The sequence below is a fragment of the Carassius gibelio genome, chromosome A4 (genome assembly GCF_023724105.1).
Source record: "Carassius gibelio isolate Cgi1373 ecotype wild population from Czech Republic chromosome A4, carGib1.2-hapl.c, whole genome shotgun sequence".
Classification (NCBI taxonomy): domain Eukaryota; kingdom Metazoa; phylum Chordata; class Actinopteri; order Cypriniformes; family Cyprinidae; genus Carassius; species Carassius gibelio.
The window spans coordinates 11,986,094-12,013,426 of NC_068374.1; the positions used below are offsets into that span (position 1 = coordinate 11,986,094).

The 27,333-nt window shown below is 36.4% G+C and overlaps 2 protein-coding genes and 2 long non-coding RNA genes across 7 annotated transcripts in view; 2 read left to right on the forward strand and 2 right to left on the reverse strand.

The window, feature by feature from the left end:
- LOC127969489 (C-type lectin domain family 10 member A-like) overlaps positions 1–27,333 on the reverse strand; it is a 423,625-nt gene that overhangs the window by 359,553 nt on the left and 36,739 nt on the right. The window lies entirely within an intron of this gene.
- On the reverse strand, positions 6–4,350 carry LOC127969462 (uncharacterized). Of its 4 annotated transcripts, none has more exons than XM_052571486.1 (11): positions 3,754–4,350; positions 2,966–3,116; positions 2,508–2,727; positions 2,118–2,391; positions 1,859–1,989; positions 1,659–1,735; positions 1,375–1,555; positions 994–1,242; positions 729–900; positions 327–418; positions 6–151 (listed from the first exon to the last, which is right to left on the reverse strand). In XM_052571486.1, exons 1-5 carry the CDS (start codon positions 4,024–4,026, stop codon positions 1,966–1,968), a joined length of 942 nt encoding a protein of 313 aa, XP_052427446.1. In that variant the 5' UTR covers positions 4,027–4,350; the 3' UTR covers positions 6–151; positions 327–418; positions 729–900; positions 994–1,242; positions 1,375–1,555; positions 1,659–1,735; positions 1,859–1,965. The 4 variants fall into 4 exon arrangements, with proteins under 4 accessions (XP_052427446.1, XP_052427426.1, XP_052427440.1 ...); XM_052571466.1 differs by having other exon boundaries at positions 1,859–2,036; XM_052571480.1 differs by lacking the exons at positions 1,859–1,989; positions 2,118–2,391; positions 2,508–2,727 and having other exon boundaries at positions 327–404.
- On the forward strand, positions 7,933–12,597 carry LOC127970079 (uncharacterized). The gene is made up of 4 exons (XR_008156510.1): positions 7,933–10,905; positions 11,015–11,083; positions 11,190–11,247; positions 12,524–12,597. It is a non-coding gene; the product is annotated as an uncharacterized LOC127970079 (long non-coding RNA).
- On the forward strand, positions 13,196–14,269 carry LOC127970052 (uncharacterized). Its single transcript, XR_008156491.1, has 3 exons — positions 13,196–13,272; positions 13,374–13,641; positions 13,798–14,269. It is a non-coding gene; the product is annotated as an uncharacterized LOC127970052 (long non-coding RNA).

The following is a 27,333-nucleotide window of genomic DNA, read 5'->3' on the forward strand; positions in this document are numbered from 1 at the left end:
CACACGCTGGGCAATCACCTCTTCTATGAAGGTTTTTCATACTGTGATGACAGAGGAGGTGGAATGGGGATTGCATGCAGCTCTTCCGCATATGGCTTGGGGTCCACAAAGACTTTATGTAACAGAAGGCTCATAAGGTCATCGACATAGTCTGTAAAGAACAGAATACTGAGTCCCTCTATGGGTTTATATAATTACTGATAAATAATCTACCTTTGTTTTATAATTAACATTTGTGTAATATTCATAAATATTTTTTGTAAGCTTATATTTATTTTATTATAGCTTTTTTTATATTATTGTTAATAAAACATTTTACAACTTACTGTATGTTGTTTCTATTTTCACTGGCTTTGCTGTTGTTGTTGCCTGCTCACGGTTAGCATTTTCATTATAGTGCATCGCTGCAAGATACAGCCTGTAATCAGTGCACAGTCCATAAAATATGGAAAGATTAGTAGACTGTTGTGACAAATAAACAAACAATTCAGAATAAGAGACAAATGTTCAATCAATGATTATAATGGTTTCTTTCTTGCAAGAAAGGCTCACAGTTGCACAGTCAGTCAAGACAATGTGAGAGTGCTCGCCAAGATGGGAGGCTCTCGATCTCTTTATATCTCTGCTAGATTATTAATATTAATAAAATAATGAATAAAAAAACATTTCCATAACAATTGTTAGAAACAATGTTTACAAATATTACTGAACATGTCAAAGATTATTACCTGCACAACATTCCTATGAAAGGGAAAATCACGTTCTTTGGGGCAAAACGCAAAATCAGACTGTGGAAAGCCTCCAGTGATGACGTCTGAAAGTTGTGGCTGAGCTTTTCTATATCCTTGAGAACTTTCTTGTTCTATAATAGCTTTTCCACTTTATGAAGCGCTATTGATCCTGTAGCCAAACAGATCAAATATGAAGAAAATCTTCATAATTTTACTATTTTACTGTCATTCTATTGTCTTTTGTCTCTCTATACAGTCATACCTGGTTGGAACCATTTTTTTGGATCCCTGGAAACTTTGTCTGGGTGTTCACACTTGGGGAAGAGGTGGTTCTCATGAACATGTACATTTTGTATGTGGTTCTGCAGTGAATTCCACTTCGCCACCTTTTCTGGCCCAGACTCAGAGGAAATCGCACTCCAGTAAACATGGTTTTTGATGCTGTGCAACCATTTTTTCAGCACCTCACAGTCCTTCATCTTTGAAAGTTTGTCAAGTTTCTTAGATAAACCTGTTCAAAGTAAAAGCTTCGTTGTACAATCATTTCAAGAAAATCAAATTACCCCAAAAATAAAAATGTACATGTTAGGTTTAACAATTAACTGAATAAGTATCAATTAATAATACAAAGATAAATAATTACTTTTCTCAAAGTGCCACACGTCATAGAACTGAGTGATATTGCGGTCCCTCAGGTACTTCTGAATCTGCGGATGGCGATCGGTGACGATGTAGTCAACAGCTAAACCATTAGACTCCAGCTTATCAAGACGACGCTTCAATCCCTCCTTTTCCATATGATAACTTCCACCAACCTCATTGCTCTGGTGTTGGGTACACAACATTTCAAATGTACAAAAAGAGTAGAGTATAAACAATAACAGATAAAAGAAAATGTAACACTTTTTTAAATGCTTAATTACTAACCTGAACTAGTTGAAGATCCAGAATTTTGTTGGTTTCCATGTGCAAAATGGTGTAGCTGCCAAATTTTGCTGAGTGTCCTATTGTAAACATCATAATCAGATATAGAACATTACTGAGAACATCAGTATCATAATATTTTAGGAGAACTCAAAGACTATAAAATAAACGCTGTGATTTTTTCAAATATACTCTAAACGTACCTGGCGTGTCAGCACGCATATCTCCAGCCACAGCAACATTTCCTCCCTCTTACAGCTGTCTTATAAGATTTAGTTGATCTTGGTTCCACTGGTGTATTATGGTAGGCTCAATGAAATTCCTGGCATGAATCCTAAAAGTTACGAAATGCATCATCTGGAGCTTCATGGCTTTGAAAATCTATTAACATAGAAATCATACAGTACATACATACTGAAACAACACAGTATTTTTTGTGAATTTTATTGTAAATTGTAATACCTTCTCTAGTTGTTTAAAAGATCCACCGGTAAAATACGTTGCAGCAGACAATAGCAGGTTTCCAAGTGGGGTACTCCCAACAATGGGCTGGCTCTGCCACTGTCTGTAGTAGGTACACTTTTCACAAAGCTGGGTGAATGCAACAAAAGTCCCCCTTCGTCTGCTCTGGACAACACACTTTGTCTTACAAATTGGACAGGACACAAACAGCTCTCGAAGACAGCTTTCAAAAACAATGTATTTGTTATCGCTGTGGTCGGGCTGTGGATCTATCCTAAGGCGATATAAAAAGAATAAATATTAGGAAGTTGCTTTCATGTTTTATATATATATTTTTAAACACAAATGTATTGGTAAAAAAAAGTGTGTAAATATGTATTTATATCTTACGCCAATTCTGATTCTTCAGTCACAACAGAATCTGGGTTATATGTGGAATCAGTGGGTTCGACATTTAATTCTGATACTTCTTCCTCATCGAACACCAGACGAGGTCTCTTACTGGGCCTGAAGACTGAGCCCCTTACTGGTGTTGAAGACAGCTGCACATCAGGAAACATGTCAGTTGTTTGGGTGCCCACATCATGACCATAATATATTGCCTGAATGCCTACAAAAAAAAAAAGTAAAAAATACAATTACTCATAACCCTCTGTCATGCTATTACAATTTTTTTTACAGTGAGAAACATAAGCCACTTTCTCATACACATAAGTTTCAGTAGCCGGTATAACAATTATAATAAAAAAGACAATATGTACTAGAACAGCATATGATAAAGTAACACAAACATATTTAATGTGTGTATTTCATATCTTTACTCCTTAAGTGGAAACTGCTCAATGTACCCATTGAAAGTTGTGTGCCCACTGATCGCATCTTTGGCTTTATCTCTGTGGCTACAGTTTCGGTCTCTATAGGGTCTGACTGACATCCAACTTCATGAAGTGTAGATGTAGTGGGGAGCTCTTGGGAACTCGCACCCTGCTGAGATGTTGTCTGTAAGAAATAATGACAATATGTAATCAATGATCAAATTACAGCTTAAAACATACATTTGACATGTAAAAATAGTAAGAAAAAATTACTGGATAATAATCATTGGACCACAAAAATAAGCTTCATAAGCAAGATTTTCATATAATGGTTCTGACAAATTGTATTAGTCCTCAAAGGGATTTTTTTGATTAAACAGTGAAGATCTATAGTAATCGGTACTGAATGGAATCGTTACTTTTGTATTTTTAGAACGCTTCTAGCCAAATATCTGTCGCTATAACTATAAACCCAAAACGAACACTAAACATTGGCTTTACTATAGTAGCCAAATCAAACGCAGAACCATGTTTAGCATGCCTGCAGATTAACAAACATGTAGATAAACAATACATAAACGCTCCAATCAAATAATAATATACACTAATTCCAAGTTCGTTGTTGAGATTAAGGAAAAAAGTTTGTAACGTTAGGGGGTTTGTCGCATAACGTTAAGTATGAATAAGCATTTAACAAACTGGTATGCAGAGCCAAACAGCGTTGTTATTTGTTCACTTCCTTGATACAACGTACAATTAGCAATACAGCCGATACAAACCAATACAGTAAAACACATCGACGAAAAATAAGTCATACTTACAGCTTGTTGCCCGTAAACAGCTTCTGTTTTTAAAGTTGGAACTGCTCCATCTTTCAGGACAAGCCGTTGGGCGAATCCTGCATTGAACTCGCGAAGATTGTGGAAGCTTTCCTCCGTAAAATGTGCAGCACAGAGAGCGAGATTTGGGTAATAATTTTGAGGGACCGAGTTAAAAATCAATTTTAACCATTGATCCCTAACTTCCCCGTCCCTAGGAAGGCTGAACAAAGTGGACCTGCAATCCGGATGAAAATAACAGCGTTTCGTCGGCATCGCGGCAAAGATACTCCAGCATACAACAACTCTTCTCAATCTCCACAGCAATATAAAATGGCCTCGCCCCCCACCTAATTTATTATTCTCGGAGGAGGGGTTTATGTAAATATTGGGCTTAGTGACGTCAGCAACCCTGGAGGAATGTCGTGTAGTCCCTACCGGCCGTTTGCTGTAGTCCTTAGAAATTGATTTCTTTAAAAGCAAATATCTCCCTTTGCTTAAAACTTTGAACGTTGTAACTTTGCAGATGTTGTTTATGCTCACACAGGAAAATTACACACTAGCTAAAGTTAGAAAAGTGAAATCGTGTTTTATCACCCCTTTAAGAGCGTGCATATCATGAATGCTGGGTCTTGTTTGTTTTCTGACAATCTACTGAACCTACTGGTAACTTGTTTGCCACGTAGCAATAAAAAATATACTAAAAACCTTGATTATTCTGGTTAGTCACATTGTACTGCTATTATTTTGAACAATACTGTATATATATATATAGCAATCATGATTATGATGGTAAAACTAATTTTATTGACTTGGAAATTTCACTGGAAATATTTATTTTTATATAAATAAAGAGCTGTATTTCTTTAGTCAATTATTTAAGTATTACATGTTACATTGTATTGATTTTAAGAACAAGTGGAAAATGTGTTTAATGTTTCATTACATTCTAGTGAAATTAGCAAGCAGTTTGACTGGACTTACATTCGTTTTAAACGTGGAGCCAGGCGCGAGTCGACACAGGTTGCGACATGTGCCAGATGCGCTCGTGGGATTTGCGGGGCAAGGCCGTGTGAGAATATAACCGAGTGTTACGAAACAGGCTGCGTGAGTGCGGCAAGTGTGAACGGCTCCGGGCGAGTATGAGAAGCATTTAGAGACACAGGCTGTGTGTGCGGTCTTCTGAATGGGGAATAGCGAACATGTTCTTGACATGCATTGTGACGCAGCTCTAGTAAATTACCTTTTTTGTTCGTTGTCTGTCTTTTCAAAGCCTAAAGTTTTTCTTTACTTTTAATTTGTCTAACTATTGACCTAAATGTAGATGCCATAATCCCACTCTGTCTCTGTCCTGCTTTCAGTTTTTTTTTTTTTTTTTAATGGTGGGCATTTACACAGTTGGCTAGAGCGGTGCTGATTGGGGAGAACAGAGCTGCCCTCAAATCTATTGGGTAGCAAGATTGTCACTCAATGCTGACAGTCATGCATATTCTCTGGAACGGAGTAATATCACGTCCACGTCACAGGCTTAATTAATAAATCGCAACGTCTCAAATAGCTATTTCAATTCGATTTCGATTAATCGCACAGCCCTATTTTAAACTTTACATTGCAAATGCTTTGCGCATACACCGCGTTAGCACTCATTAGCTTGTCATTCACATTTCCACTCGCGCTTCTATTCGCATCTACTACCGATTTTTTTTTCTTTTGCCTCATTTCTTTTATCTCACACGCCATTGGTAAGTCAGAATCATTCTTCATTCAGAGTGAGTTATTCGCTTCCCCTGCTGTTGTTGTTTGCATCGCTTGCCAAATGTACAGTTTAGCTTTCTCCGTTGGCAACGAGGGATATACATGTTATAAATGCAGAGAAATAGCCAGGCTTACAGGAAAGATTTCAGAATTAGAGACACGCATCCAAACTTCGAGGACAGTAAGACTGTGAGGGCTCTAGATACGGCTTTGGATGCGTCTAGCTCAGGGAGTCCTGTACATTGTTAGGTTACGGAAACAGAGCCTCTGCAGCAGGGCAACTGGGTGACGGTGAGGCAGCGTAGTCGTGGGTCAAAACAACGCTCTTCTGTTCCGATCAAAACATTAAACAAGTTCCCTTCATTCAGTGATGCACGCACTGAGAAACCTGATGAAAGTGCTCTAGTTATTGGTGTTTCTATTGTACAGAACGTGAATATAGAGACACCAGCCACCATAGTCAAATGTTTACTGGGAGCCAGAGCGCCTGACATCTTGGCAAATTTAAAAGTGCTGGCTAATGCTAAATGTAAATACAGTAAGATTGTTATTCACACTGGCACTAATGATCTTTAAACCTGCACCCCGACGCAGGCGTCCTCAATGCCCCTCAACGCCCCTCAACTCCCCTCAACTCGCATGTGTCTGTGTTTACAAATAGATTAAATGAAACGGGACAAATTTAATCTTGAAAAACTATATAGCATTATAAAGATCTAAGCCTCAAGTATTGATAACAGATCGCTGGTTTTCAATGGAAAGCTTATAAAGACTGTATTTGCTAGATTTGTGTAAGCAGTACACATCAAAACATGAACATTAGAAACGCTGTACATACCAGATCCGTCATAACAACGAGTCATAAACACATCCACAGCTGTAAATCCCGGTTTAGTTAGAAAGGTAAGGGTCCACTGAATGACATCTCATGAAGCACGTTTAGTCCAACGAAGCAATAACCTTGTATTATGGATCATAATTAATTTGTTTACGTTTGTGTTTTTCAGCGACAGAATTGTTTGCGTCCGTTATGGAATAACTCACGGTCGGAAACTGCATCTTGGTAGTAAAAACACGGCATGGTTTTGCAGCGTACAGTGTCACAAACGGAATGAGACAATCCACTGGAAAAAAGAATGAATGAAAGATAGGCGAAAGATTGTTTATTTTAATTTTGGCACTCTCTCATGGCGGCTCGTGACGCACCTGTCAGCTGATGGAGGCGGAATTTATAACGATCGCCTTTGTCTTTGTTTGTTTTATTTTTCAAAGCTTTTTATATATGTGAGAGTGTGTTTTATGTTGAATGTGAATGAATCTGCATGATTACCATCTGTTTGAGTGCAAATCAGCCCAAATCAGCTCGCTATTACTGTATGATCACGGCTATCAAAGTGAACACGTCTATATGAATAGAGAGAGTGGATTATTTACTTTATGGCACATTTGTGTTATTACCATCTGTATAAGTGGCCATCAGCACATCAGCACTTATTTGCATCGTAATTCATAGTAAATGCTGCATTTCAAGCAATCTCAGGATTTTCTGTAATTGGCAAACAAAGTTAAATCTTTTTTAATTTTTCTTACTCAAATTATTCTTATTGTATTTTTCTAGTGCTCAAATAAATCACTTTTATGATGTCTAAGTTTCTGTTTAGTGTTTTATAATTGAAAAAAACTATGCAGTGGTATGTTTACTGATTAAATAGTTAAATAGTACAGTTTTTTTATATATTTTGGGGGGTGGGGGTGTAGACATAGTCTCATAAAAATATTAGCAGGAGTCTAATTTTTCATGATATTTTATTCAGATTTGAAATAGAAACTCATGAGACATGTGGCTTTCAACTCATTACTTTTCTAGCTTGCTCCAGGAATAATTTCATGTATTTTTATATCAAATAAAATAATATTTAAGTGTGGTAAAAAAAAAGAAAAAATAATAATGTGAGTCCCATAATGGGGGGTGCTGGCTAACAGGTTAAAGAGGTGTCTGAACTTGCAAGCACGATGTCAGACACTGTAATATGCTCTGGTCCCCTCCCTGCTTACCGTGGTGATGAGATACACAGCCGTGTAAGGCAAAATTCCCAGTAGTGAGAGAAAAAAGTCAGAGCAACATTATATATATATATATATACATATATATATATATATATATATATATATATATATATATTGATTATAAATATAAATTGAATTAGGACACAATTCTGTAAAGTAAAAAAAAAAAAGCAAGTTATTCTTTATTCATCCATGGGTGCTATTGCATGAAGTCAGCCAACTTCTGCAACAGAAACTTGAGCTGATAACACTGTAGCGCCAGCATTAGTGGGAGACCTAACCCTAACCCTAACCCAGACTTGTACAGAGAGCACACAAGACAAAGAACTGCTAATTGAAAAATACAAAGAGAAGGAAACATCCAAATGAGCTCGATAAAAACAAACTATAGCAGCTATAGGCTTATCAAACTTGACTGTGTGAAAGTAGAAGAGGAGATCTTGAAAATAGGAAAATGGACAAAGCTAGACCTAGAAAATGTCAAATTAAACCGAGAAATCATTAAATTACTAGAGAAGTTAAAGCCTCTGGCTATTCCTTCCAGTGATGCGCGGGACAATGTATTAATAACCTGCACCTTACCGATGTTTTCAACTAACCTGCCCGCAACTCGGACCACAAAAAAAACAAAAGAAAATATTGTATCCGACCTGCTTCCTGACCTGCATTTTTTTAAAGTAGTAAATGCCCATCGTAGCGTCATTGGGCCATATACGTAGGAACTAGGCAAGAAAAAAAAAATCACCTTAATATATTCTAATTTTGTCAAGAATTTAAAAAAATCATCAATAAGCACATTGCTGAATATATCCCGCTCTGCTCACTCACTCCGTGGGGTCAGTCGCTCAACCCAGAATGGCCTGCTGGTTCCAAAATATGCAAGGAGAAATTTAATTGTTTAGAAATAAACTGGTGTTGGCACCCCATAAAAAAAAAATAATCACCAAAACTATGCCATTCGTTTGTGCTACGTTTGTGCTGATTTGTGCCGCAGAAATGAACGTTTGTGCTGGTTTGGTGTTTGAGATATTAAACATTCTTTTTTTGACTGTATGACGTCACTCTCCACCCCATGTTGCCCAAATCGTTCCAAACCAGCGCAGTTCATTTGTGCTCGATTTTTGCCACTAAAACAAACACTGTATCTATTTTCCTTCCATAGATATATCCAAAATATTTTCGAAGTCTCCTTCCCAGTTCGTCTAAATCGCCCAAAACTGGTGTCATTAGTTTGTGCTTGATTTGTGCCGGTTTGTGTTGTTGAAATGTACGTCAAATATATTTCTTCTTCTTAGAAATAACAAAAACAATTCTGGGCAGTGACGTCACTCTCCACCCCATGGCTTCCAAATCTCTCCAAACCGGTGTCATTCGTTTGTGCCGGATTTGTGCTGGTTTGTGCTGTTAAAAGAAACTCTGTAACTATGACCGCTTATTTTATATAACAAAATTAAACTTTTTACGAACAGTGACGTCACTCTCCACCCCATGGCTTCCAAATCTCTCCAAACCGGTGTCATTCGTTTGTGCCGGATTTGTGCTGGTTTGTGCTGTTAAGAGAAACTCTGTAACTATGACCGCTTATTTTATATAACAAAAATAAACTTTTTACGAACAGTGACGTCACTCTCCACCCCATGGCAGCCAAATCTCTCCAAACTGGTATCATTCGTTTGTGCTAGATTTGTGCTGGGTTGTGCCATTCAAATTAACATTGTATCTATTTCTCGTCCTCAAACATAACAAACACAAAACGGGCCAGTGACGTCACTCTCCACCCCATACTGTCCAAATCCCTCCAAACCAGTGCCATTCGTTTGTGCTGGTTTGTGCCCATTTGTGTTGTTAAAATTAACATTCTATCTATATCCCCTCCTTAAGAAATAACAAATATAACTCGGGGCAGTGACGTCACTCTCCACCCCATGCCATCCAAATCGCCCCAAACCTGTGCAGTTTGTTTGTGCTCGATTTGTGCTGTTTTGTGCCGTAGAAAGAACCATCAAAAATTATTCCATTCTTTAGTTTAAACATCACAAAATCTTTGGAGGAGTAGTGACGTCACGCAAGCAGGCCGCGATCTCCATCCATCTTGAATACAAACCTGTCGGGTTCGTTTGTGCTTGCACAGGGCCACAGCTGTCATTGTTCTTTTCTTTGTTAGATATGGAAATGTTTTATTTTCAGTTACTTTATCAATCTCCAGATAAAAAAAAGGTAGGTTATGTGATTGATTGATGCTAAGGCTATTGCTTGTTTATTAAAAAATTTATGTGGTGTCTCCCAGCTTTTTGAAAACTTTGTAGCATGTCGGAACATTGCGACGCACACTCTTTGTTTGTTTGTTTTTCCTTTTGTTATGTTTTTTTTATTCAAATCGAGCTTAATTTATCAGATGGAAGTTTAGGGTACTGTAGTTTGTTTTAAATGGCTATATTGCATTATCTAGGCCTTTGTTACAGATGCACAAAGCAAACTGTGCATTTTATCTTTCTCTGAAGGAGAAAGAGAACCAAGGAGCAGTGTTTATGTTTGTTTAATACGTCTTTAAAGCAACTAATCGATGACTGTTACTTGTTAGTTTGCTGTATAGCTTGTTTAACTAGCAGGTCTTCCCTCACTTTTGACCAGTTTAGGATTCTGTCATTTCGTACTTGCCGAAAAAAAGAAAGTCATATAGTTTTTTTTTGTTGTTGGGTGAAGTATGAAAGCAAACCACCTGGTTAAAGTTTTTTTATTTAGCTCCCAAACTTGTTTCCTTTTAAATGCAAAGATTAATGTAAAAATAACAGCGATTTCTGTGAAAGAATTTACAAATGTTTTTTTAAATAACCATAAAATAAGAGAACTACAAAAATATGTTGACTTCATGTAAGAGTAGTCCTAAAATTAATAGATCTGGGTACAAATAACAGAACAATTACTAAAGAAAAATAGAACTTCGGGTTAAAAAAAAGAATGCTGTTAAAACAGTCATAAAGTGAATAGAGATCATGGTGATTAACAACAATAGAAAAATCAATATAGTCCAATCTCTTATTGATTATGAACTAATTTCTGCAGAAACCAGTCCAAAATAATCATTAATCAAAGGTTTTAGTCCTCCTTTGTGAACAACGTGACATGGGGTTGTATTTTGGTTTTTGCTGAGACTGTTGTGACATATTCACACAGATCATCATATTTCTCCCAGGCAAAAGAGTTTCTTCTGCAGTAAGCCACGTAATGTCCAAGAGATTCTCTTGTTGGTCCTGGAATGAATGCGACAACCCCTCGCAAAGTGAACAGCTGATTGTCCAGCTCAATGTCGACAAGGATTTCAGGCAGTGGATGGTTAGTATCTAAACTTGTTTCAATACACAGCAGTTGTCGAGGTATGCATCTGTGTGTGACCGAGCCATTGCAGAGGAATTTAATTGATGGATCATCCTTAATTTTTCAGCTATCTGGACACTCTTGGGGTGATTTCAGTGGCTTCAGACACTTGGACCTGCATTTTTGCCCTCCTTGCGTAAGCATCTTTTCCAACTCTTGTGACTATGGTCTTCACCAAATCAAACATTTCATTTTTTGTGTGTTCTTTGTTGAGATAATGACTGAAAGATCCACTGTCACAGAATGCAGAACAAAGGCACTGGCAAAAGGAATCAAAGGCACAGGCAGGCACGTGCACAGGTAGGGCTCAACCTGTGAAGAGCACATGCCCTTTTTGCCCTTACACTCCGAAGTGCCCTTTTTTTAGAGTTTTTTTTTTATTTTTTTTATCAATGCTATTGGTCACCCTTTACGTCTGTCTGTCTGTTTTACTAATATTTCGCAAATGAAAGTTCTTAAAACGAGCTTGTGTAAATCTTATTCGATCCTCAAGCTGTCAGTAAGCTGATAACTCCGCCCCCTCTATATTCATTGAATCAAAAGTTCCACAGCAGCCGCACAGTAGACAACAGCTGAGCTGAACAAAGTTTTGCGAAGGGTAAATAAATATCTTTGAATAAGTACTACTAATCACTATGTCTATAAAGGCTCATATTTTATTTATTGGATGTCTGTCTGACTGACTGAGACATGTGGGACGTCGCCTGAGAGAGAGGGCTAGCATTTGCCATCTAGTCATAGCCAATATATAGCCAACACATAAATAGCCTGTGCATACAGTAGCATTTCATCTTTTATAAAATGCGATTTTGGCCAAATGCATTTTACCACAGGAAAAACTGAGCGCTCCGTCTATATAGCTACAAAAACTAGTTTGTAACCTGTAGATGAAAATGTAATGTGATGCCGGCAGGCGCCGTCACCGTTTTAATGATGAAAAAAAAATTCAGAGATGCACACATTCTCTGGTCAAAAACTATATATTGGTAAGTAATACAAAAACATATAATTTGTTTTTACCATCGGAAAATCATAACAGGTGCGCCCCCCGCTGTTTCATACTGGTACTTACACAAAGCGACGAGTGATCCCCGTCACCTAGATAACTATATTTCTAAGAAATTTCTTCTTTGATTTATGATTGCTGATACACTTAATTTATTAACATTTAGGCTAATCATGTTATAGTATACTCTCCGCTCGTCCTCACGTGTAAAATGTAGTAAAACATGGTTTTACTACAGTAATGTAGTAACAATTTTTTTTTTACAGATCACTGTGAAATCTTCATATTTTATCATGCAGAATGTAATTCATGATTCATTCCAAGGCTTCATTTATTTAATCCAAAATACAGCAAAAACAGTAATATTGTGTAATATTAAAAAAAAAATGTAATAACTGTTTTTCTATTTGAATATTTTAAAATGTAATTTATTTTTGTGATCAAAGCTGAATTTTCAGCATCATTACATCAGTACTTTTCAGTGTCACGTGATCCTTCAGAAATGCTTTTCACTGCAACTGTACTTTTTACACCATTTTTATTTATTTTTTCATTGCTGGCTTATTTTAGGGAAAGTGTAGTGAATAAGAGACCTTCAAGAGACCAACATACCTGGTCCACCACAGTATCAAATTTATGCCAGGTAGGCGGATACATGTTGGATATGTTATAGTGATGGTATGGCTATAGTTTCTTATAATCTGGAATTGAGTTGGACATACTTACTTAAATTATATTTCAAAAAAGTTTGTCAAAAATACTTGACTCATTGTTCACCTTGCCCTCTTCTCAATGTCATTCATAATCATTTTAACCAAATAATACAAATTAGCTTATAAAACCAAACACAATAGCTAAAAAAGAGAATATATAACATTTTCTTCTTTGCAAAGTTCATAAAAAAGTGCGTAAAGTTCAATAAAAAAGATTTTGGTTTCTGTTTGGTTTTATAAGCTAATTTGTATTATTTGGTTAACATGTTTATGTATGAGCCAAGTATTTTTTTTTCTCTATAAATGCAATTTAAAAAAGAGGGAGTACACAAGAGCAATTCACAAACACAGGACCCTACAAATATTTATGTTTATCTATATTATCGAATTATCTAATATTATTATTATTGTTGTTATTAATCGTGAAGAAATCTAAAGCTTTTGAGACTATTATTTTGTGTTATTGAATTTGTCATAAAGATTTGACCATTTCTTCCTTTTATGCTGGCTTACTAAATAATCTTGATATAATAAAAAGGGAGGGGGTGCCCCTTTTCAGTTTCAGCACATGCCCCTCAAAAGGTCTGTGCACGGCCCTGGGCGCAGGTATTATTTACACTTACAAGCATCTTGTCAACCAAGATGGGCTTATTAGCCTGGTAGTTGCCATTTTTCAAGACATGAATTTTTGTCTTTTTTCTTTTCAGGTTTATGTTACAATTGAAGAGACAATTTGCAGAGGGGGTCGGAGTCGAGGAGACGCTTCACACAGATCTGAAAACATGGGTTACAGAAATCTGTGAAGAAAGTAAGATGATTGCAGCACATCATGGTGACAGAGACGATCTGCATTTTCTTCCGGAGCTTGTCCCAAATGTAATAAGAATGGTAAATGGTAATCTTCAGTGACACAAGGCAAGACCCCCTCTGCAAATCATCTCTTCAGTTGTGCTTTGCATGTTTCTGAGACTACAGGTAAACCTTTGTCATTGTTTCCTTCTGATTCACTGAAGGCAAAAACTGCAATTGAATGAATAAGCTCCCTTGCGTCTTCCAGTGTATCAGACTGTAAAAGTTGTGCCATGGCTCGTAGATAAAATTCTCTAACTCTTGTTTCCTTTTTGTCTTAAGCATTCCCACTGGCTAATGAGCTTGATGCAGTGTGCAACATCTACTCTGATGAAGCAGGGTGGTAGCTTTGAGTCTTCGGGCTTCCCTGCCAGCACTCCAAAGCACTGATTGGTGTATGTTTTCAAGTCTGGGTAAGGAGTGAAGGCCTTAACCAGTGCTCCAACCAAAGCCAAGGAGAAATCACAGACTGCTTCTTTGGGCACAGCAGCACCTGCTCGTTTCCATTCAGTAAGCCAGTTGGCAGTAGAATTGATTGTGTGGCTCTCTGACAGCATTTGCACTACTGGAATATAATGTTCCTTTGAACACAAAACTCCTTGATACAGGAAGACATGTCCAGAATTGCCACAGGGTCTTCTCAGTCTTTTCACAACTGTACTTGTTGCATCAAAACTCATAAATGAACCAGAGTACTTGGATTTCATTTGATACACTTGCATCTGAGATGGGGTCCAGTAATGCAAAAAAACAACCTATCAAGGCCTATGTCATGAATGCTTCCATTGTAGGGTACCCTGTATTTTAGTAGATGCAATGACATGATTGGGTCTTTGTCTCCTAGGTCTTTGTCATCCATCTTTTGTTTGGCTTTTCTTAATGTTGCCAGATTTGACAGGTGGCTAGGCTCTGGGTCACCAACATCCATCAGTTTGTAAGCCTCAGTTGCTCGCCATACATGTGCTGGTTTTTGGCCTTCCCAGAGTTCTTTAGACACACATGTTCTCAGATCCCCTGATAACCTCCATTTTGCTTTGCCAGTATGGAGAGTGTCTTCAACATTGCAGATTATGCATTGAAGCACAACTGGTTCATTATCCACTGGCATATTCTCTGCTGTTATAGACAATTGTGCGTCACACTCTGTGCAGTGTGTCCAATTATGTCTATGTAGTGAGATGCAACATTTGGAAAGATTTTTGCCCACTTAAATCTAAGAGTGCATGAAGTCTTGATATTTTTCCATATCCCCTCATACAGGACGTTCGTCCATGCACCACGTTTCTGGATGGTGTATTCTCTTTTACATGTGTTGAGTGATTTGTCATTGTAATCAACTTTTTCAGGCCAGATTTCTACCCATTTTTGATGAGAGATTGATCTCAAATGTAATGTCGTAGCATTGACTGCTTTGTGACTGCCTTTGACGCTGCTGAATGAAAATCTGCTGAGCTTTCTTGTGAGCTGTCACAGTTTGGACCTTGATCTTGGGTGTCTCTGTCGATTCTGCATAGCTCAAGGATTTGCCATATATTGTGCCTGTTTGTCTTCACAATAGTATAAAGGTTCTTTGGTGAAACTTTGTTATTTAGTTGTTTGCTTAAATCTGCCCAAACCATTTCTGTGGGAACTGCGATGTTTGTTCCTGTAATAATCTGTTCCTTTGCAGCACTGATGACTTCCACAGGCTGGTTTCCTAGGCATCTAATCAAAACAGGAATTATTTTTAATGTAGTTTTAATAAAGTAGTTGGGCCAAATGAATAAGCATGAATCAGTTTGAATAAGCATGTAACCTGTTGGTAACAAGTATATATATACATTTTATTACTTTCCTCCATGGAATCGAGATGAGATTGAAATGATCATGCAAAACTATAAGGAGTGATATACCTAGTCGCCATTCACTTAAACTGCATCTTTTTTTCCAAATCCGCTCAAGTAAATGATGGCTTAAATAAAAGCAGGCAATACAACTTATATGCACTACACTGTAAAAAAAATTGTTCACTCAACTTACATTTTTTAGTTATCTTTTTGCTTTGAAGTTTTACTGACTTACTCTACCAAGTTTGTTCAACTTAAAAAGTTTAGTTGACATAGTTAAAATAGTTGACCCAACTACTTATTTAAAGTAACCTGGACTTGTAAAGATTAGTTGAAATACGATAACTTACATTTTCAAGTTATCTTTACTAAAATCTTTGTTCATTGAACTCAATTTTTTTTCTCAACTTGCAATGACACATTCAACCAAATAATTCAATACAAACAATTTTATTTTTCCTTACAATTCAATAAATGTTAAGGGCAAACTCAGTTAACATATTCAAAGGATTACCATGAATTTTTTCTTAGTAACAACTTTTTAACTGTAAAATACAGTGAACAACTTCTCTTAGTAAAATTCTAAACAATTCTGAATATTTATAAATACAAACTCAAAACTACATTATATAGTAATTACAGAAAAATTATTTCATTTCAAAATAAAACAATCTGTCAAATAAAAAAGTATTGCAATTTCATAGTTTAATGGTGAAAATGTATTAAGAAAAATGCATGGAAAGTGTATTCATTAGAAAAAAAGACTGTTAATACCATTGTTAATTGATCACCCTCATACCATCCAATACCCGTTTAGACTTGCTTTTGTCGGAAGACGAATTAAGATATTTTTAATGAAATCTGTGAGCTTTCTGTCCCACCTTTTACAGCCTACACAACTGGCACTTTCAAGGTCCAGAAGAGACATCCCTAAAGTAATCCAAGTGATTTCAGTGGTTTAAGCTCAGTTTTACTAATCACTGTGAGTGTTTCATTCCATTTTATTAAATGGTTTTCTCCATCATGTTTACAAGAACATGACAGCACATGCTTTTAGTTTGAATGCGAAAGCAGATACGGTTGCATGTAAACAAATATATAAACCACTGTAATCACTTGACTTACTTTAAGAATGTCTTTTACTTCCATTCTAGATTCTTGAGATCCTTGAAAGTTGTGTAGGCTGTCAAAGAAGGGACAGAAAGCTCACAGATTCCATTAAACAGGGTGTCCGCAGGGTTTTAAAAAGTATTAAAAAGTGATAAATCAAAATGGTCAAATTTAAGGCCATTAAAAGTGTTAAATGTGGTCTCAGAGGTATTATTTTTTCCAGACTATCAGGTGTCTTATTCTGATTGAAATTCTATCTGCGTTCATGTTAGTTCGTTTATATGGGCTTTAGCATATCTGGGCACATAATCAAAGATTTTCCGTCTCCGTCTCAACGTATGTTTGATGCTGGCGTCATTTTCAGTGGTCGTTCGGCATCATCTCAGAACACTGCGCGCTCAACAGAAGTGGCTGGCTTACATTTTATTTTAGACTTGCTTCAAGGCATATCTTCAACGACTGGACAACCATCGTCGTCTTCATGGACAAATGCAAGTTTTCTAATAGCTGGGTTAACGACCGGTAGTACAGAGGTCCCGTTCAAACCCGGTTCTTGACGCATACAGCGCTATGATTTCCGCGAAGCAGAAAACGAGTACTGAATCTCAAAATCCAGTCATGTAAATGAAACTTACATTTTAATATGGAAAGTCATGGAATTTGTGAAAGCATAAATTAATCAAATCAAATCTCCATATGGAGCAGTATCTGTAAATGTTAAGCCGCAAAAGTTGCTTGAAATATGAATCCGTGTTCTGCGCATCTCTGTGTGAATTAATGAATGGCAGAGACGTGCTGGTTTATTTACTACATAGACTGAAGCGCATGACGCTTGCATTAATTTCAGCATCTGTTGTCTTCTCCTGTCAAAATAATGGAGTTAATTTAGAATTATTCATATTCATTTTCGAAAAAGCAGAAGACATACCGGTTTCTCCGGTAGTGGGCGGAGCTAATGCGCAAATAGCAATTTCAAAATGACAAATATGCATTCATTAGGCCTAAAAGAAAATTTTTACATAAGGGCATTGTGCTAGAAATATTACTATTATTTAGTAAAACGTATGTGATACTGCTACCACTGTTGCAAAAAAAAAAAAAACTTTATTTAAAAAAAAAATAAATCTCAATATTTCTTCCATGTTTTAATTTTAATAGCAAATCTCCTTTATTTACCAAACATAAAATGTGTTTAAATTTGATAAATTAAAAGACAAATTAAATTTGGGTGAAACTTGTTTACTGTTTATCATAATTATATAACTTGTAGAAAAACTTTAAACACAATTCTAAATAAGTATAAAGAATGGCATTGGTTTTATTTTTAGTGCAAAAAAGTTTTTTTTTTTTTTTTTATTAGCAAATTTTTGTGTTTTGCTTTGGTACCGAAATTGGTACAGAGAACCGTGGATTTTCACTGGTATCGGTACCGAATACTGAAATATTGGTACCGTGACAACACTAACAGGCAGGCTTATTGTTCGGTCTATCCATTTTCTCCATTGCACATTTTATGGTATTTCTTTTATTTTTATTTACTAAGTGAAATAAATGTTCAATATGCTGTCAACATCAGTCTCTAAATCTATTATTTTTTGTATGTTATATATGTCAAAATCTGTGTAAATAATAGAAAGGTCGCTGATTAACACTTGCAATTCAGTGTCGTGATGGTTTTAAAAAATATTCTGAAGGTAGTGAAAAAGGTATTAAAAAGTAGTAAATTTAACTTAAGGATTGCAGTATATACCCTGTTAAAAATAACTTGATGTATGTTCAAGAGACAAACATAGGGTCTTTTAGGTTTAGAGCAACATGAGGGTGATTATCTTACAAAAGAATTTTCAATTTGGGTAAACTAACACAAAGACTTTTCACATTAATGCCCCATTAATTATGAAATAACTTTAAAACACATTAAAAATCTTGTTGAAAACAGATGTCAGGCCATCGATGCAGAGAACTTAGTAAAGAAAAACTGTAAAATATTCAACAAACACAGGGCTTTGGTAGGAATACACAACACCTTACCTCAACAACATCTTTAACAATGTATTTTTAAGGGAGTGCACTCTTGCACTGCACGTGTCCGCTCCAATGTACATCAGCAGCCGCTTGAATACCTCAAATGTGTATTTGAGTTTTTTTGGGTAGTTTATGTTAAGAGCATAAAGCAATCTCATCATGTTCACATACGCATTTGGTATGTCACCAAGTCCTCGCAGAACAACTGCTTCCTCTGTAACAAGGGCCACATTATAAGAGTCGCATGGATTGGGGTCCGTCACATCTTCCACCACTGTGATGATTCCTAGAGTCATGTCCCTGATCAGTTATTCTTCACAATCTGTGTGTGCTGTATTAAAAAAACGACAAACTTCAAAATGCGCTTTCAAACATACAACACTGAAGCTCAAAGACTTAAACACAACATGATTTGTTAAGTGCTACCTTCATGACAAGGGGTGCTCGAATACTCATTTCAATCACTTTGAGAATCTCTCTAAATCATTCTCTAATATATCTCTAAATAAACTTTATTTTGGATAGTACCTTTTTTCCATGGGGATGTAAGGAAATTTCAACATTTACAAGGGCTAGTATGTGATTTTTTTTTTTTTTGTATTAGATTTTTTCTTCTCAAGTGTGAATAAATGATCATCCAAATGCAATGGTTTTATCCCTGAGAGTCCATGAAAATTCATTTCTAAAGGCTGGTTCACACGGCAGGATAATTGGGCCGATTTTAGCCCCGATTCAGCCCTTCCGACAATCTTAGGATGCTCCGATTATCGTAAAATAATCTGATCAAATATTCCTGCCGTGTGTGGTGTGTTAAGACTGCTCTCCTCTGCTCGGAAGAATGTCGGGACCGCTACGATCTCAAATCGGGGATATCCAACATGTTGGATTTATTTTGCCCGATTTCTTCTCGTGTGTGGTGTCCCCCGAGGACAAACAATCACGCAGCCTGTGGACTGTGGCGTGTAGCCAATCAGAAAGCGAGGTGACGAGGCAGTGATAGTACCGGGAAACAAAATCAAAACAGCCGGGGTATATAATATAACAAATACAAATAAAGTCGATGGGCATAACTACATCCACAACTGCAGTCCACCAGAGTACATGGAAACGAATATATGAACGTTTATTTCAACGGTTATTAATCTGTGTAGTACGTAACAACATTTCTATGAGATAAAACAACAACTTATCTCCATATCATGATATAGCAAGTATAGTCCATGCTCGCGTCGTCTCCACCTCTTTGACCATCGCCTTTTCTTATTTTTCTTATGTTTTTTTTCCCGTTAAAAACAAAGCACAAACTATGGCCACTGCATCCTCTTCGTCCGCCATGATTGTTTACTCTAAAGTCACGTTTGATCTCGAGGGATTTTGCGAGATTTCCCGTCTGACCTGGGAATGCTCGGGAGTTAAATCGGTTCATGTGTGATGTGTTGATATTGCCGTGTGGCTGCACACCACACACGGAGCGACCAAAACTGTTAGACCCGTGATTTTTTATCGCCGTGTGTGGGGTCTCTCAGGTTTGGAAAATCGGCCGACAATTTTAAAATCGTCCCGTGTGAACCAGGCCTAAGATGTCCCCAAGGGAAACAATTACAGTCCAAAGAGTGCTAATGCTTATATCACATTGTCCTATACCATATTCTCTGCTAAATTTAATCTTATACATACTCCATCCACATAGTTAGAAATAATACATTAAAGGGATAGTTCACCTTAAAATGGAAATTGTCAACATATATACTCACCGTCATGTTGTTACAAACCTGTATGAATTTCTTTCTTCTGAACACAAAGGAAGATATTTTGAACTGGTTAACTGGTCCCATTCACTTCCATGGTATATATTTTTTCCTACTATGGAAGTCAATGGGACCAGTTAACTGTTTGGTTACTGACATTTTTCAAAATATCTTCCTGCAAAGGTGAGTGGGCTTTTAACCAAGACAGGCCATACTGAATGTATTTTGCCCTGGTCATCCTTTTCTCACGTAGGACAGGTTATGTTCCCTGCTTGTGTTTTTTGTCATTAACTGTACCTCATGTTGTCTGTTGATGTGCGAGAGGAGCTGATTCTGTACCCATCCTCCAGATGTGGAGTGCTGTGGTCCCAGTTTCCATCATGGCTTATTCTCTTCTCTGCTGTTGCCTGCACACTATTGCTTTGCTAAGCCTTGTGTTTAACTTGTACTCCACTGTATTCTATGTTATCAACACACATCCACATGAACACTACTTATTAAGCACCCCATATTTGAACCTATAGTTAAGTTTTTTCTTTATTAAAAGCAGTTTGTGTTAAATCATTTCAAAAATCTAATTTATTTAGCACACTCAAAATGTTTCAAACATTGTTCATAAACCCTTTTCTTCTATCCCAGCTCTATCTTTCACAAACAAGCAACACTCTTCATTAATTCATACAATAAGAGAAAAACACATAGCAGGAACATTTTTATCAAGTGGTTTTATTGAAGGCTTAACAAAATAAAAAATAAAAACGATTAAACGAAAGGAGGAGTGATGGAAGAGCACAGGTGATAACAGTGTTATGGCTACATTTGTTGCTTAATAATGAACATAAAAACTCAACATTAGCCATGATAGTCAGGGCTATATTTAAGCATATCCAAATGGGCCCTAAAGGCCAAATTCAAAAGCAGTGACACTGCCAATTGTAAGCAGCTCACTGCATTTGGATGTGTCTTTAAGGCAGTTACCTATAGTAATTAAAAACATATAATTTCCCCTAGATGTGAAATTAACTCCATCTTACAAAAATAGCCCAGGACTGTCATGCCTAATGTGAGGGTGCTCAATCATGGCACCATTTAGGCTACGAACAAATGTAGCCATAACACTGTTGACAAACTTCCTGGACTTGTCCAGTTTCACCGGATTGGCACCAGCCTTCCACCGGCACCTCTGGGTCACAGCTGAAAACATGATCTTCATGCCAGGGTGCCCTATGTCACTGCCACCACAGTGGATGATGAGGACATCCGGTGCGGCTCTTCCTTCCAGGGAGCGATAGAAAAAGGGGAGAAGCCCTTTCCACCGGAGTCCACCCCAGCCAAACCAGCAGACACGGACACCTGGCAGACTGAGGTTGCTTCCAATTGTCTGGGCAGCTCTCTGGGCACCGCGTCTCGCATAGCTGTCATCAATGATCCACACTGTGTCTATGGAAGTAAAATAAATGTGTTAAATAAATGCTAGAGGTAATGAAAAATAAGAAGTTAACTATGAAAGGTAGCTTAGTTTTATTTAATTTTTTTACATTGACAATACTGCCACATGTGGGAGAAAATAGAACAAGGGAGCAACACCTCAAAATATAGACAGTCTTATTTTTTTTTTGCTGATCTTTTTAAACGTACCGTGTAACATCAGCTGTTAAAATGTAAAGTAGCCAAGACTAGTGCTTACAGTTTAAGCTGTGTGCACAGACTGCTGTGGATGCTTCACAAGTGGCCATGGCAAAAGGAATTAATCACTGAAAAAAAAAGCATAACGTTTTGTATGATGGTTAGGTTCTGTGATCGTAAAGACTTGCTTTTCATTTTAAGGTATTGTTTTCGTTATAATGTAGTGATTCAAATAGTAATCAATAATGAATTATTATTTTAACGCTCTGCGCGCCTCCCGTGACATGCTCTGGCGCATGAACAGGCATCCTCTCTAACTGGATTGGGGGTTGGAGGCTGGAGAGAGCCGACGCAACAGTCCTGACCACATCACTATCTTTACTGGGTGTTTTTAGGGAATATTTGCATTTGTTCACATTCTATTGGAATAGCTATTCATGTGGTGGACTGGTTTTGGCTAATGCAGGACATTACTGAATGATGCGCATCAGAGGGGATTTAACGTTAGGAGTGGGTATATCCAAAGCCGACTGTTAAAGAAGTGGGTATACACCGTGTATGGGCGCATACACTGTAATATACAGTTTGCACAGTATAAAAACCATAACGTCTACGGAAAGTCCCCACAAAGATAGCGATTCCAGTGTGTGTGTGTAAATGCGTGAGATTTGAGGTGTCTTGGTGATATCAATAACAGATAAATGGTTATTTAAAGTTTTAATGTGTAGTTTCATGTTAATTTAACTTACCTCGAGTAAGCTGGAAACCTCTGGAAGTATTCAAAAATCAACCGCCAATATGTCGATGTAGCCGAACGTGGTTTCAGCAACCAGGCACCTCAGCTCCACCCACGTCCTGCCTCTTTGCCCATTTTCAATTATCTGGGAGTGACGCACGGTGATGTGCTGCTAAGATGGCGGCCGCTTAGGCTTGCACTTTAGGCTTCAAAAATGCTCCTCTGAATTCAATGGGTGACGTCACGGACACTACGTCCATTTTTTTTTTTTACAGTCTATGGTTCTAACACTTCACGTTCAGAAACACTAGGGGTTGGGCAATATGTCCTTTTTTCATATTAGTCAGTATTGATGATTATCACAATCAAAATATCGTCAAATCTTTCTTTCAATTTTAAAGACAGCACCAAAGTGAAAGTTGTAGAACCAAGACTTAATTGTGGTTTAAAACTAATATTTATGGTCATAACATCATAAACACTTCATGTTTTGGAATTCTATACACTTTTACAGTCATTTTAATTAAAAAAAAATCATAATAGAAATATTAATAAGTTCCTGTGTGTTCTAATGGGCGATATAGTTTACTTTTTTTGTCTCAGCAATGCATTTTGATATTAGTAGTAGCTTAAGTAAGGATGCTGGTGTAATTTTATGTTCATTATCAAAATAAGTAACATCTGTAAAAATTGTAGCAACCTATTTTTTTATACTGAAAGTTAATTATTCTGAGTATGTTTTATTAAAATGAACTATTTTGCGGATAAACATAATAGCGAACATTTATCAAACAAATTTTATATTGTGATATTATAATTTTTGAGATATCATCCAGCCCTAGCTGTTATACAATTTATATACACATGAGCAAAAGAATCATCGCCGGCTGGTTCATATTTTGGTAACACTTTATAAGGTTTCAGTAGTTCATGCTAATTAATGCATTGTCTACCATTAACTAACATTAAATAAACAAAGTGTTTATTTGCAAATTTTTTATTCATAAATAACTGTTCATAATTCACATTAGTCCAGGTCCAATAATTAATATTAACATATTAAACTTGTATTTTTAACAATGTATTATTAAACTAAACTTTTAAATTAAAGTTAACGAAGATTAATAAATTATTTAGAAGTATTTTTATTGTTACGAAAGTAGTTAACTATTGTTTTTATTACTATTGTATTAATTATTTTTATTAACATTTTACCTTTTACAGGTGAAGGTCATAAGAATGACCCAGTCTGAGATGGGAGAAATACCCGTCTTAGACTTGGACCTGAAGTGTGGAAGCTCTATACTAAGCATCACTCTGTGGCGCGATGAAGCCCTGATTCCAATGTCTTTGGACGATGAAGTAATTCTCACTCATTTAAGACCAAGCACTTCAAATGGAGTCAACAAACTTAATAGCTCCTCGTACACCTCAGTCAAGGTACAAGTAACCCTCTGCAACAACTGAGCTAGCCCTAATCAATAACAGTTTTTCTGAATTTAAAACATAATTCAGCAGTTGAGCCCAATTAGATACATATAAATATGAAAAAGGAAGTTCAGATTTTTGTTCATCGGATCTTTACAAAATGCATGAAAACCACTAAATTGGACTCTACTCTTAAATTTATTTCTGAAGGATCTTAAGACTGGAGTAACAGCTGATAAAAATTCAGCTTTGCATCATGGGAATAAACTATATTTTGAAGTATATTAAAATGATTTTATATTGTAATACCATTTTGGAGTATTATTTTTCCAGTATTTTGATCCAATTAATGTAGTTTTAATGAGGGTAAGACTTATAAAAAATAAAAACATTACAAGTGTGCACAAACATTTGAGCGGTGTGTGTGTGTCTATATATATATATATATATATATATATATATATATATATATATATATATATATATATATATAGACACACACACACCGCTCAAATTTATATATAGGTTACATTTTGGCCCCAACCCAAGTTTTTTACTTTGCTTATGATTATCCAATGCAAAGAAACCATAATACCTCATCTTAGGGTGTGTTACATTGTAAAGATAAATGCACAAAAAACAAGACAAAATGTAGACAAAATGAACCTTACTTGTTGTAGAGTGTAAATTAATTTTTTGAGTTCTAGTTTTAGTGTAGTGGATTATTCAATTAAATATTAGCTTTAATTGGGCCACTTTCAGTTGTGCACATTATTGCTTTTACATTATAGCACAATCATCTTTGTGTTGCATTGCAGATAGGTCTGATATATAAATTTTCACTCTTAAAATGTTGTAATTTCATCCAGGTTGTTGATCAAAAGCCTATGTAGGAGGATATTGAAGTGGTTAGCGTATCTGAAACTGAAGATGGTCTGTCTTCTGACAAAAGACTTCAAAGAGTTCATAACAACTCCTGATGTTTACAGCATGTCGGTTGATGAGATGCTGGAAATGCTGCCAGTTAAATTACGTCGTACACCTAAAGAGGAGAATCTCAAAAATTGAACACCCACTGGAAATGGAAGAGTAGTCTTATTTACTGAAAGGGATAGATAGTTCACCCAAAAATGAAAATTGTGTCATTATTACTCACCCTTATGTCATTTCAAATCTGCAAGACTTTTGTTCATTTTCATATCATATCAACTAAGATATTTTTTATGAAATCTGAGCGCGCTCTGACCCTTCATAGACAAGCAAAGGTTTTACCACATTCAAGCCCCAAAAAGATAACAAGAACATTGGGAAAATAGTCTTGTGACACAAGTGTTTTAGCTGTAATTTTATGAAGCCACAAGAATACTTTTTGTGCACAAAATAATGACTATTCTTCTTCCCAGAGTTACTGTGACGAGTGGGGCGGGGTCGATGGACGTGGGAACGAGCGAGGCCGGTGGAGTGATTGGGAAATGAGCGACACCTGCGACCCACCACCGGTCTCGAGTCCCACAGAGGAGATGGAAGGATATAAAACTGGAGCGATGAAAGTGAAGGACGAGAGAGGACCAGGCCTGGGTTTTATTTTATGTTTTGGTTTTTATTTGTGCGCATCAGTCGTTCGTGAGGGGCTGATGCGCTATTGTGTGTTTATTTTTGTAATTAAAGTTTCAGTTGATTGTCCGCCGGTTCCCGCCTCCTTCTTCCCGATGAATATGAAGGTTTTATTATTACAGTTACTGTCTACCAGCATTATTTAGAGTACCAAGAGCACAAAAAGTGTTCTTATACCTTCTTATTACGCTTGAACCGCTGATGTCACAGGGACTATTTTGTCAAATGTTCTTGGTACATTTCTGGTCCTTAATTATAGTAGAATTTTTGCTGTCTATGGAGGGTCAGAAAGCTCTTCATCAAAAATATCTATTTGTGTTACGGAAATGAATGAAAGTGTTACCAATTTGGAACAACATGAGCATGAGTAATAATAACACAATTTTCATTTTTAGGTGAACTATCCCAAAACGTTTACCAGAGAAAAACATTTTGAATGAGTTTGAATGCTGTAAAATATGTTTTCTGCATGTTATTTATAAGCATACCTAATGCTATTTACATGTTATTTGCAAGCAAACAATGTTATTTACATGCTAATAGAAGGTTATTTATAAGAAAACTTAATGTTATTTATACTAGAACTTATTTATTTGTGTTATTTATAGGAGAACGATGTTTAGATGTTAATTACAAGAGAATATGTAATGTTATTTACATATGTAAAAGAGAACATGAGATCTGTACATATGAGAGATCTAAATTTTAAGTATTATTAATACAAGAACTTGAAATGTAATTTGGATATTAATTTAATACATGTAATACAGAGAAGAAATAACTTGTTGAGAATTTGAATGCTGTGAAGTTTTCTGAATGTTATTTATAAGCACACCCTAATGCTATTTACACGTTATTTGCAAGCGAAAAATGTTATTTACACGCTATCTGCATGTTATTTACAAGAGAAAAAAATATTTCTGAATGTTATTTATAAGTGCACTTAATGCCATTTTCTTTTTTTACAAGAGAACAATGTTATTTACATGCTATTTGCATATTATTTATAAGAGAACTTATTTGTGTTATAGGAGAAGAATGTAAAATGTTATTTACATATGTAAAAGAGAACATGAAATTTTTACATACGAGATCTCAATTTTAAGTGTTATTTATCCAAGAACATGATATGCTATTGAATATTAGTTTAATAATAATGTTTAGTACATGTACTACAGAGAAGAAAAAACATGCTGAACGTGCAACTTGAACTTGAAATGATTTACATTTCAAACGGCCAAACAAACGTTTTAATTGGTATTGGAGTATTGGGGGCGCATGCGCAAGTACTGACCCCGGACGCTGGTGTGCTCGTGTGTTCGTTTGCTTGTTGTTCGTTTGCTTGTTGGCTAAACAGGCCACGTTTTAAAAGCAACGTGCTTTTTAAGATAATCGTTGTGTTCTGGATTCTAAAATGCGATATAGACTGTGTGTCTGCGTTGGGAGATGGAGTGGATTCGGGAAATCTAAGGAACAACAGACTAATGAGGACATTGTTTTACACTCGCGAAGATCTGTTGAGATTCCGACACAATGTTAGAACCCCACTAAAGTTCCTTCATGAACCTTCCGAAATAGTTTGTTGCAACCACACTACAAATAGAAAGAAGAAAATAAACCGGAGGGGCTCTAGTTTCGGAATCCGGAACAGACTTAAATCTCGTGGCAGTCGGTTTCCTCTTCCTACAATAACTTTAACTAATGC